At 38.5% G+C, this 12,144-nt stretch overlaps 1 protein-coding gene across 5 annotated transcripts in view; it reads left to right on the top strand.

Annotated features, from left to right (window-relative positions):
- XRN1 (5'-3' exoribonuclease 1) overlaps positions 1-12,144 on the top strand; it is a 175,859-nt gene that overhangs the window by 97,917 nt on the left and 65,798 nt on the right. For all 5 annotated transcript variants that reach the window (XM_019656937.1, XM_019656939.1, XM_019656938.1 and 2 more), the window contains exons 31-32: positions 8,487-8,694; positions 9,790-9,885. In XM_019656937.1, the coding sequence (XP_019512482.1) occupies positions 8,487-8,694; positions 9,790-9,885 (304 nt within the window). The remainder of the gene's footprint in view (positions 1-8,486; positions 8,695-9,789; positions 9,886-12,144) is intronic.

Here is a 12,144-nt window from a genome sequence, read left to right as displayed (position 1 = left end):
CTCGTAGCCCAGTGTCTCCATTGTTTCTTTGCTTTTGTGTTTCTGTCTGTTATTTGAGTTTGGTGGTATTCTATGATTTTTTTCCCCTCTGTTTCCTTTTTTTTATGTTAGGTATCTCCGTTCTGGATTTTTTTTGTTTTTGTTACCATTATGTTTATCTAAAAAAAAACATTCATATATACAGTAGTCTTTTTTCTTTTCTTGCAACTTATCGCAATTCCCCTTTGCAGCTTCAGACCTTTACTCCCTCCCCTTTTTTGTTTTTGTTATCACACATTACTCTAGTTATGCTGTGAGTTCATTTCTGAGTTGCAGTAGCTAATAATCGTGTACTTCCGTGTTTCTTTTTGGTTGTATTTCCTTTACCTTTTATGTTATATTTAAGTGTATGGTGCCCTATTCTGAGTAGTGGTTGCCATTTCCTGCTTCTGTCTGTCTGCTAGTTATCTTACTCATCATTTTGTGTCCTTTTGTCTTTGTGTTTCAGGTAGAATAACTCCCTTCATTATTTCGCATAATACAGGCCTAGTGGTGGAAAATTCCTTCAGGTTCTGTATGTCCAAAAAGGTCTTTATAATTCGTTTATATCTAAAGGATAACTTTGCTGGATATATTATTCTTGGCTGGTAATTTCTGTCTTTCAATAGTTGGAATATGATTTCACTTTCTCCTAGCTTGCAGAGTTTCTGCTGAGAAATCTGATGATAATCTAATGGGCTTTCCTCTGTAGGTTACTGTCCTCTTCTCCCTGGCTACCTTGAGAATTCTTTTTTGTCACTAATTTTTGACAGTTTTAATATAATGTGGCTTAGAGAAGGCCTTTTAGTATTGAGATAACTAGGTGTTCTGTTCGCCTCTTAGATTCAAGGATCTAATTCTTTCTATAGGTTTGGGAAGTTCTCATTGGCTACTTGTTGGAATAGGCCTCTGTACCCTCCTCCCTTCTCCTTCTGGTCGCCCATCGTTCTTACATTGCTCTTCTGATGAGTCAGAAAGTTCTTGTAGAGCTCTTTCATTTCTTTTACCTCTCAAGTCTCTCTCTTCTTCCATCTGCATCATCTCGAGATTTCTATCTTCAGTGTCACTGATTTTTTCCTCCATCTGATCAGCTCTATTCCCTAAGCTGGCAATTTCATTCTTTATCTCTTTTTGAGTTCTTCAGCTTCAGAATTTCTATATGGTTCTTTTTTAAACTTTCAGTCTCTTTGGTAAAGTATTCATTTTGTTCGTTGATTTTATTTCTGAGTTCATTAAACTGCCTATCTGAGTTGTCTTGCATCTTGTTGATTTTTTTTCAGAACTGCAACCTTGAATTCTCTGTCATTTAAGTCACATGTTTCCATGTCCTAAAGTTTGTTTTTTGGAGATTTTTCCTTTTCTTTCTGAGCTGCCTTGTTATCTTGGTTGTTCATGGTACTTAATGGATTATTTCTCTTTCTCGGTACTTATGGGAATAAATTCTGCAGCAGGTTGATTATGAAGTGATTTTACTTTTGCTTTCCAGTAGGTAGCGCAGGAGCTTTTTATTTTCTCTTGCTCTGTTCCAGTTTCTCATGGTGGAAGATTTCCTGGGGTTGTGGGCTTCTCCTCTGTGACCAGGTTGTCTCGGTCTCAGGGCACCATGCCTGTGGGAGAATGTGTTTGGTAATATGGTTCTGAGCCCCCGAAATCCCCATGCTTCCCCTGCCACCAGTTGCAGAGCTGCAATGGACAGCCCTGGGTGCTTCTGCTGCAATTAGCCATGAAAGGTGGGGACTGGGTGGGCTGGGGGAGGCCACTGGTGTGTTTGTGGCTTTGCTCTCCTTCAAGTAATGGCAACTGCTAGACCACAGCTGCCTCACCTCTGTATCTCCACTCTTGCCACTAGGATTAGCACCAGTGTTTATCTACTGCCCAGGAATTTTCTCTCCAGTTGTCAGGGCTATAGATATACTGCTTTTTAACCCAACACTGCTATAGTTTTTTCTGGGGCCTGCTGCTAGCTCTGGGAGGGTACAGTGGAGCAAGCTCTGGGACAGTGGAGGAGGCGGCCAGGCACCATGGCTTTGTTTTCTGCCTGGCGGTGAGAGCTGATAGACAACGCCTGTCACACTTATGTATTCAGTCTCTACCCTGAGGTCTCTGCCCTGATCACTGGGTTCAGCCGTATTATATCCTGATCACTCAGGCAGGAATTCTCAGGGCCACTGGGAGTGCACCTGCTGCCTGGACCCTCCTCTCCCCCGGGACCGCAGTGAGCTGCAGGCTGTGTCTGTGCTCCCAATCTCTGCCCTTCTTTCTTCCCTCCTCCCCTGTTCGCTCTGATTCATCCACCTTCAGGTGTTTCAATGTGCAGATTTCTCAGGCGTGTTTGTGTTTTGCACAAGGAATCCTTTGTTGAATTATAGCCATTCAACTTGTTGTAACTTCAGGGGGAGAGATCAACAGGGATCCCTCATGTTGCCATGTTTCTGGTGTCACTCTTTTATCTTTTTTGTTAGTGAGTCTAGCCAGAGGTTTATCAATTTTATTTATCTTTCCAAAGAACCAGCTCTTTGTTTCATTAATTTTTTTCTATTCTCTGTTTGTTCTCTATTTTGTTTATTTCTACTCATTTTTATTATTTTTTTTCTTCTGAGTTTGGGCTTCATTTGTCCTTCTTCTCTAGTTTTGCAGTGTCACTGGCCCTCATCTATGGGATCCGAACCACGGCCCTCTGGCGTCCCAAACCAGCTCTTAACCAACGCGCCACTCGGCCGGCCATCTTCTCTAGTTTTTTTATGTGTAATGTTCGATTTTTATTTAAAATGTTTCTTGTTCCTTGATGTAGTCTTGTAATGCTATGAACTTCTCGCTTAGTACTGCTTGTGCTTTCCCCAAATTTTTGGTATGTCATATTGTCATTTTCATTTGTCTGTATGTGTCTTTTGATGTCTTCTTTTATTTCTTCTTTACCCAATAGTTGTTCAGTAGCAGATGGTTTAAAAATCTCCACTGTTTGTGGTTTTTCTAGCTTGCTTCTTACAGCTGGGTTGTTTGCTTTTAATTTAAATGGGTGAGACTCATTCATATCTGCTTTGGGGAGCACTAAGTACAAATAAAGTTTAAAATTCCAGGAAAAGAATCATGACAGAATGAGAAGCACAAGGGAATATTTGAAAGCATGGGCTCTCTCATTTAACCTTTGTGTTACCTTGTGTATGTTAGTTAAAAGCAATACGATCCTCAATTTCCTCATCTATAATGAAGATATATACTTCACTAGATTATTGTGAAGTCTAAGCGAAACTGTTTTCCAGTTCTCCTTTCTCCCTTCTAAAAACTGGCTGGAGCTTCCAGTCAAGATAGCAGAGTAGGAAAACGCTGTGCTTGCCTCTTCCCATGACCCCCTCATAATTACAACTAAGCTACAAAATAACCATCATAGGGAATCGCCTGAAGTAGCTGAACAGAAGTCCTATAACTAAGAATATACAGAGGGATCAATCTTCAGGCTGCTAGGAAGGGTAGAGACTCAGAATGGGCTGGTCCCACACCCATGTGTGGCAGTTAAAAATCAGGAGGGATATTTCATCTGTGAAAGTACCCCCTGAGGATTGAGGGGTCCCAGACCCAAACCCAGCTTCCCAGCCTAGGATTCCAGAGCCAGGAAAAGAAGTCTTACACTTCTCTGGCTGTCAAAACCAGTGGAGATTGTAGCTGAATGAGACGGAGGGCTGCTGGATTCCCAGGTGCTCCCATTAAAGGACTCACACACAGACTTATTCAGTGAAGGACTTAGTCACTGTGAGCTCCACTCTAAGCTCCAGCAGTTCAAAAGGTGCCAGGGACATACGGGGAGAATTATCTGGCTTCACAGCAAGGGCTCGGGGGACAGCTTTCTTCCAGACAGAAGTGCTGGCAGAAGCCATTGTTCCTTTGTTGAGCCTCACCACCACCCAGCTTGCATGTGCAGGTAGGCGCCATGGTAGAGTCTCCATCAACCTGGCTAACACCATTTCCTCCATTCCAGCGATTCCCTAAGACTGCTCCACACCCAACTTGCAGGCCCATCCAAGCAGCTTCCAGTGACTTTTCTGTACAAATGGCCTGTCTTGCTTGGCTCATGCTCCAGACTTTCCTAAAATCTCTCAAAGGTTCACAGACCCCAAATAGGCAGCATCTAGCCTCAGCATGCCTTCTACCTCTTGTAAAGCAGCCCCAAACTCAGCACTAGCAGCAGCTGACCTCAGTTTGCAGTTTAACCTCTCCCAGGCATCTCCAAGCCCAGCACAAGTGGCAGCATCCTACAGATCACTTTGTAGCTCATACCAAGTGACACTGGCAGGGTAGACAATGGATGACCTGGTCTGCACCAGAACCCATCCCAAAAAGCCCCAGAATGAATACACTCAGTGGCCAGCTTCAGACCACACCAGAGTACCACCCAACCAGCTCCACAAATAACACACCCAAAAAGACTTGCTTAGCACCAGAGCCACACTAAGGTGATTATTGCTCCGTAGCATCAGCCCCCTACAGCTCCTCTGTAGTCATGGCCAGTCCTTATAGCCAATCAGCCTGAGGACCAATCCCTCCCATTGAGATGCCAACAGCAATCATAACAACTACAACAGGAGGGCACACACAACCTACACAAGGGACACACCTGGAGCACCTGGCTCAGGTGACTATGCGGACTGTGTCATTCATCTCCACAGGATACCTACTATACAAGACCCCTCTGCCAAGACCAGGAGACATAACAGCTCTACCTGTTACATAGAAATGAACACAGGGAAGCAGCCAAAATGAGACAAACATGTCCCAAATGAAAGATCAAAACAAAGCTCCAGAAAAAGAACTAAACAAAACAGAGACAAGTAATCTACCAGATGCAGAGTTCAAAACACTGGTTATAAGAATGCTCAGTGATCTCAGTGAGAACTTCAACAAAGAGATAGAAACATAAAAATGGAGATAGGAAACATTAAAAAAAAACAGTCAGAAATAAAGAGTACAATAACTCAAATAAAAAATACAATAGAGGGATGGGCCGGCCGAGTGGTGCGTTGGTTAAGAGCTGGCTTGGGACACCATCTCTGAGCAGCAGGGCTCTGGTTTGGATCCCACATGAGGACCAGTGACACTGCCCTCTACAGCTAAGATGGTGAACAACAGCTTGACCTGGAGCTGGGCTGCCATGAGTCACTGGCGACAGCATAGCCTGCAGCCCCTGCTGCAGTAGGCTGCCATAAGCTACCATGTGTGGTCGGCAGCCAGCATGAGCAGCCAGCAGCCGGTGTGAACTGCCAAGAGCCACCGTGAGTGGCCCTCCAGGGGCTGGCGACTGATCTGCCTCACCTGGGAAGAGCACAATGCTCACAATAACAACATGGACCAGTGAAGTGACATCCTCCACAACTAGACTGAAGAACAAAACGACAGCAACTTGTCAGTTCCCCTTCTGATTCCCCAGCACTGTGCCCCCCCTCCCCAATTCCCCAATAAAATGTTTTTTTTAAAAATTACATTAGAGGGAATCAACAGTAGATTAGATGAAGCAGAGGACTGAATCAGCAATTTGGAAGGTAAGATAACAGAGAACACCCAATAAGAACACAGCAAAAAGAAAAGAGAATCCAAAAGAACTGGGATAGTTTAAGGGGCCTCTGGGACTACATCAGGCACACAAACATTCACATCATAGGGGTAGTAGAAGGAAGAGAGCAAGGAATTGAAAACCCATTGGAAGAAATAAAGACAGAAAACTTCCGTAACCTCATGAAGGAACTAGACATACAAGCCCAGGAAGTGCAGAGTCCCAAACAAGAGGAACCCAAACAGGCCCACATGAAGACACATCATAATTAAAATGCCAAAGGCTAAAGACAGAGAATTTTAAAAGTAGCAAGAGAAAAAAGCAGTTAGTTACCTACAAGGGAGTCCCATAAGACTGTCAGTTGATTTCTCAACAGAAACTTTGCAGGCCAGAAGGGATTGGCATGAACTATTCAAAGTGATAAAAAGCAAGGACGTACAACCAAGATTACACTACCCTACAAAGCTATCTATCATTCAGAATGGAAGGACAGATAAAGAGTTTCCCAGACAAAAAGGTAAAGGAGTTAATTATCACCAAACCAGTATTACAAGAAATGTTAAAGGGACTTCTTTAAGAAAGGAAGAAAAAAAAATAAAGATAAAATCATGAATAATAAAATGGCAATAACTACATATCTATCAACCTAATCAAAAGACATAGGGTGACTGAATCAATCACAAAACAAACACGTATGCTGCCTACAAGAAACTCACTTCAGATCAAAAGACACACAGACTGAAACTAAATGGATGGGAACAAGATATTTTATGAAAATGGAAATAAAAAAAAAAAAAAGCTGGGGTAGCAATATTTGTACCAAACAAAATAGACTTTAAAACAAAGGCTATATATAACAAGAGACAAAGAAAGACCCAATATTTGCACTTCTGGGTATTTATCTGAAGAAACCTGAAACACCAATTCTAAAAGATAAGTGCATCTATATGTTCATTACAGCATTATTTATAATAGCCAAGATATGAAGCAACCTAAGTGTCCATCAATAGATGAATAGATAAAGTTGATGTGGTACATATATACAATGGAATATTACTCAGCCATAAAATAGAGTGAGATCTTGCCATTTGCAACACCATGGATGGACCTGGGGGTATTATGCTGAGTGAAATAAGTCAGACAGAGAAAGACAAATACCATATGATTTTACTTATTGTGGAGTCTAAAAAATGAACAAACAAAATACAAACTCATAGATACAGAGAACATTTTGAGATTGCCAGATGAGAGGGGTTTGAGGGGATGGGGGAAAACGGGAAGGATTAAGAAATACAATTTGGGTGGTGGCCAGTTAGCTCAGGTGGTTAGAGCACAGGCTCATAACACCAAGGTTGCCTGTTCGATTCCCACATGGGCCACGGAGCTGTGCCCTCCACAACTGGATTGAAGACAACTACTTGACTTGGAGCTGATGGGTCCTGGAAAAACACACTGTTCCCCAATAAAATTTCTAAAAAAAAACAAACAAAAACAAATACAATTTGGTAGTTACACAGTAGTCCTGGGAATGTAAAGTATATCATAGGGAATATAGCTAGTAATATTGTAATAATATTGTATGGTGTCAGATGGGTACTAGATTTATCAGGTTGATCACTTTATAAGTTATATAAATATCGAATCACTATGTTGTAAATCTGAAACCAATATAATATTGTAAGTCAACTGTAATTGAAAAATAAATTATTAGCAAAACAAATAAATGAATAAAAATATTTTAAAAAATTTTTAAATAGAAATGGCTGGAAAACTTAATTAAATTTAGCCAAGTTTTTCTTTTTCTCCTCTGTTGTGATCAGTAGGTAATTAAAATAAATTAATCTCTTCGCTTCTTTCATAAAATCACAATCTTTAGTTCTTATAGCAAGTGATCACCCTCAGGATGCTGTTATTGTGGTTTTGCAATTTGAATGTGTCTCTCACCCAAAGACTTTACTGTTTGTACTCTTCAAATGCAGCAGCAGAGTCTGGATCCCATATCTGATTTTATTTTTCATGAAAATGTTTGGTTACCAATAACCTTAGCCCAGTAACTTTGAAAATTTATTTTTATGTTATCTTTTTTCTCAGTGTCTTGTTTTCCTCTTCTAGGTAGAAACAGTGGATTTCTTGACTGATAGAGAGCGGTGTAAAAGATTACTTGCCTATAGTACATTCATTTCTGTAATGCAGATTCTGTAGCTATCATTCTCACAAAAACATTGTCTAGAAATTTTACAAAGATTTCTCATAAAATAATTCAACTTCTCCGTAATCTTGCAACATAAGAAAATTACATTCTCAGAGAGAAAAATGTAGGTGATAGCATTCAAAACCTTTGACAAGAGAAGGCTTATTTTAATATCTAACACTTCTATCTGGGCCAGGAAGGAAGGAAATCACAAATATTTATCTCTTAAGCCTTTCCAGGTCCAGAACTTTAAGATGGAAAGATGAGGATTAAAAGAAGGCTGGACTCAACAATTGATCAGGAGACAAATGTGATCAAAGCTAACATTTACCCTGTTGCGTAGATAGAGCTATACGTAGATAGAGCCATACTGAGAATGTCTCCACACTTGGATTGCTCCTGGGCTTTCATAACCCAGACTGTACAAACCACAGTCTTTTAAAGAATTTGACATTTAATTCATAAACTTTTCATCATTCTCAGCTGTTAAGTTGTAAGCCGCCTGATGGCAAACTAACCCACACGCATACAAACACCTACACATAGAACTACACCTCTAGAACAGTTTTTTCCCCACTTAGTACCACTAAAGAGTCTATTTAGAAACTCTTCTGAAATGCATCATCTTATAATCTGAGATTTTTCTATGATTTCAAGTTCCTCTACTGAATTTAAAAGTAATATTTATTAGTGTGAATTATGGACTGTCTACCTGATGTACTATTTTGTTTTTAGATGCTCGCCTGCTAGGGGTTATCGACTGCCAACGAGTGCCCTGGTGAACCTTTCTCATGGGAGTCGCTCTGAAACTGGAAATCAGAAGTTGACAGCCATTGTGAAACCACAGCCAGCTGTGAATCATTATAGCTCAAATCCATCGGTTTCATCTGGGCATTTAGGAGGCCTGAACCATTCTCCTCAATCACTTTTTGTTCCTACACAAGTAAGACCCTTAGTCTTTAATTTCTCTCTACCTCCTTTAGAAATCACAGGATGACTATAAATGGAAACCTAATTTGACTTAGTTTTTTAAAAAGTTTTGGTTCGAGTCAATTCCAGATTTGTTTTAAACTAATAGGCTAGTAAAGAATGCTATTGATAAAAGAGTACATAATTTTAAAATTACAGTTATATTAAAGAAGAAAGATATTTATGTAATAATAATTAGCTTGAGAATGTCTTTTTTTCTCTTTATGCATTTGCTTTGACATTAACATTTAAACTTTTTCCTATGTAACCCAAGTGTCCTATGCTATCTGCTATAAAATAACGTAAATTTGAAAAATAAAAGGCATATCTTGATTATCAAAAGCAATTTTTAAGTTCCCACCATGCAACTCATGGGTGATTTCCTTTATTTCATCTTCCTGGGGACAAAATTCAAATTGTTTTGTGTGAGACGCTTAACTTCATTTAATTCCATGGCCACAAATCTTAACCACACTTTTTAATCCAAATAATGTTTGGATTATGACTAATTAGAAAACACAGATAAGTAGATAATAACAAAGGAAACAGAAGCAAAAATCCTCTCAAGTCTAATAGATAGCCACTTTTTAATTTTGGTGCATATTTTTTTCAGAATTTTAATCGGCATGAAAACAATTATCCATAAGTAATAGCTAATTTTTAATCTATTAGATTACTTTTGTATAAGGTGGAGATTTTTAAAATAAAATCATTAGATGTTAGTTTAAATGAGATAATATATCAGCACATTGGAAGATAAAAAGAGTCTGTTAGTGGGGATATTGATTTAGTATAATCTTTTACAGCATTTGTTATGCTTTAAATACTTTTCAATAAAACCATTCAAAACCAATTACAGTTGAAGTGAGGAAAGCCATTTTCACTCCAATAGATTACCTTTATGATGACTATACTGAACACCAGAAAAAAAGAAATGAAATTTCAAATAATGAAAGTTAAATGTCCTCTTTACTGCTAAATAATTTTGATGAATAAATTATTTGATTTTTCATATGAAGCTTTATTTTTTCATGTTTCAATTCTTTAAGAAATTTATTTTTTTTTACAGGTACCTACTAAAACTGATGATGAGTTTTGCAACATTTGGCAGTCCTTACAGGGATCTGGAAAGGTTCAACACTTTCAGCCAACTCTACAAGAAAAGGTTAGTCATGTCATGTTTGGTAGACTTTTAATTTTAAAAAATTTAATTTTATATTTCTTTTTCAGGTATGGAATGATTTTGTCTCCTGAAATCTCACAGAATAGAAATAACAGTTTGATCACGAATTTGCATAATTCTGTTCAGCCATACATAAAAGTTGTTTGACCACTGAGTGAAAATATAGACAATTTTTCTTCAAATCAGTTTTGGATTTTTTTTTTAGTTGTTTACAAAATCATAATAACTATATTTTAAATTCAACAAAGGTCTTAATGACACTCATTAACTTATTCGTTTTCATTTGAATGTATAGTTTTATGCTGGCAGTGGTTTTCTTAAAGATGAATGAGCAAATCCACATTCCTTGATAGAGATCAAGAATAGGAAAGAAATTCTGCTAAAAGAATTTTCAGACAAAATTCAGACAAAAAAATAAAGAGAACAGGAATGAACTTTTACTACATTTTTTGTAAGTTACTAACCTTTCTTCTTAGCTTATGTCAAGAGGGAATATTCTGTCAAGTTTATAAACCAGTAGCCTGCACCATGAGGGCCTCCAGTGATGGTGGCATTATCAGAACTAGAGAGGGGAAAATGGCAAAGGGAATGATTGTAAAAGAAACATAAAAAGTGAGAGTGACAAAGTACACAGGTCTCTCTGCCAATGTGCTATTATAAAGTTTCCTTACATCATCCATAAATCGTTTCTACCTAAATATAATCTGTGTCCAGATTTTCAGACCCTCTTTTCTTCTTTAATTTATTTGGTACTGCTAACCACTCATTCTTCAAGAGAGCTTTATTATCATTCATCCAACACATTTATTGAATGCACCAGGCATTGTTCTATGCAGTGAGAATATAGCTGTAAACAAAAGTCCTGGCCTTTTGCAATTAATGTCCTTTGAAGAAAGGACAATAAATAAGTAAATTACATGCTATATTAGGCCAAAATATACACGTTTGAGAAAAATTGCAGGGAATAAGATAGGGAATGTTGAGCTGACGGGAGGGGAGATTTTGCAGTTTTAAATGGAATTGTCAGGTGAACTTTGAGCAAAGATTTGAATGAAATGAGGAGTAAGGTATATAGATACCTGAGAAGAGAGTATTCCAGACAAATTCAAAGGCCCTGTTATAGGGATGATCCCTGGCATACTCAAGGAAGAGAAAGAAGACCATTATGAATGAATTAATAGAGGGTGAGTAGGAAATATAATTAGAGAGATGACATGTTGATACCATGCAGGACCTTCTGGGCTTTTATGAAGATGTTGGCTTTTATGCAATGAGATGGGAAATCATTGGAGGGTTTCCAGCAGCAGAGTGATACGATCTGACTTATATTTTAATAGGATCACTCTGCCTGCTGTCTTGAGAACAAAATGTAGAGGAACCAGGGAGGAAACAGATTAGTTAGGAAACTACTGAAATCAACCAGGTAGAGTTGATAGGGACTTAGACCAGGGTAGTAAAAGCCTGTGAGAAGTGGTCAAATTCTGGACATATTTGGAAGGGATCGTCAGCTGATGATGAATTTGATATGGGGGTTAAAGAGAAAGAATGGTTTAAAGGATGTGACTCTTAAGATCTGAGTAACTCATAAAATAGAGTGGCTATTAACTGAGGTGGGGAGAATTGCAGGTCAAGCAGGTTTGAGAGGGAAGATCAAGAGTTCAATTTTGGACATGGTAAGTTTGAGAGGTATGTTAAACGTTTAAGTGAAGATGTGGAGTTGGCCATTGAGTCTGAAGCTCATGGAAGATGTCCAAACTAGAGAGAGAATTTGAGAGTCATCATATGTATATGTATGTGTATATGTATATGTATATATACAGAGGGTGCCCAAAAAATGTATACACATTTTAAGAAATCAAAACTGTATTAAAATTGTCATACCTAATATATATTGATTAACTAATGATCATTACAAGTCACATTTTTTTTTTTTACAATTTTGCAAATGTTTATTTTATTTTATTTATTTTATTTTTTTAATTTTTTTATTGTTAGTTTCAGGTGTACAGAACAATGCAATAGTTATCCTTTTCACCCTCACAAAGTAACAACCCCCCTCCCCCCATTCACTGCCCTCCCACCCCCATATCATGCTTATCTATTACAATTCCATTGAATCCGTTCCCGCACTCTACTCCATGTCCCGAGGTTATATATGTATATATAATTATCGTTGACATACAGTATTATTCAACATCAGTTTCAGGAATACAGTGCGGTCGTCAGGCCTCTACATCAACT

Source organism: Hipposideros armiger, unplaced genomic scaffold (assembly GCF_001890085.2).
Source record: "Hipposideros armiger isolate ML-2016 unplaced genomic scaffold, ASM189008v1 scaffold_270, whole genome shotgun sequence".
NCBI lineage: Eukaryota > Metazoa > Chordata > Mammalia > Chiroptera > Hipposideridae > Hipposideros > Hipposideros armiger.
Note: the sequence above shows the minus strand (reverse complement) of the source record. Positions and strands in the feature narration are given on the sequence as shown.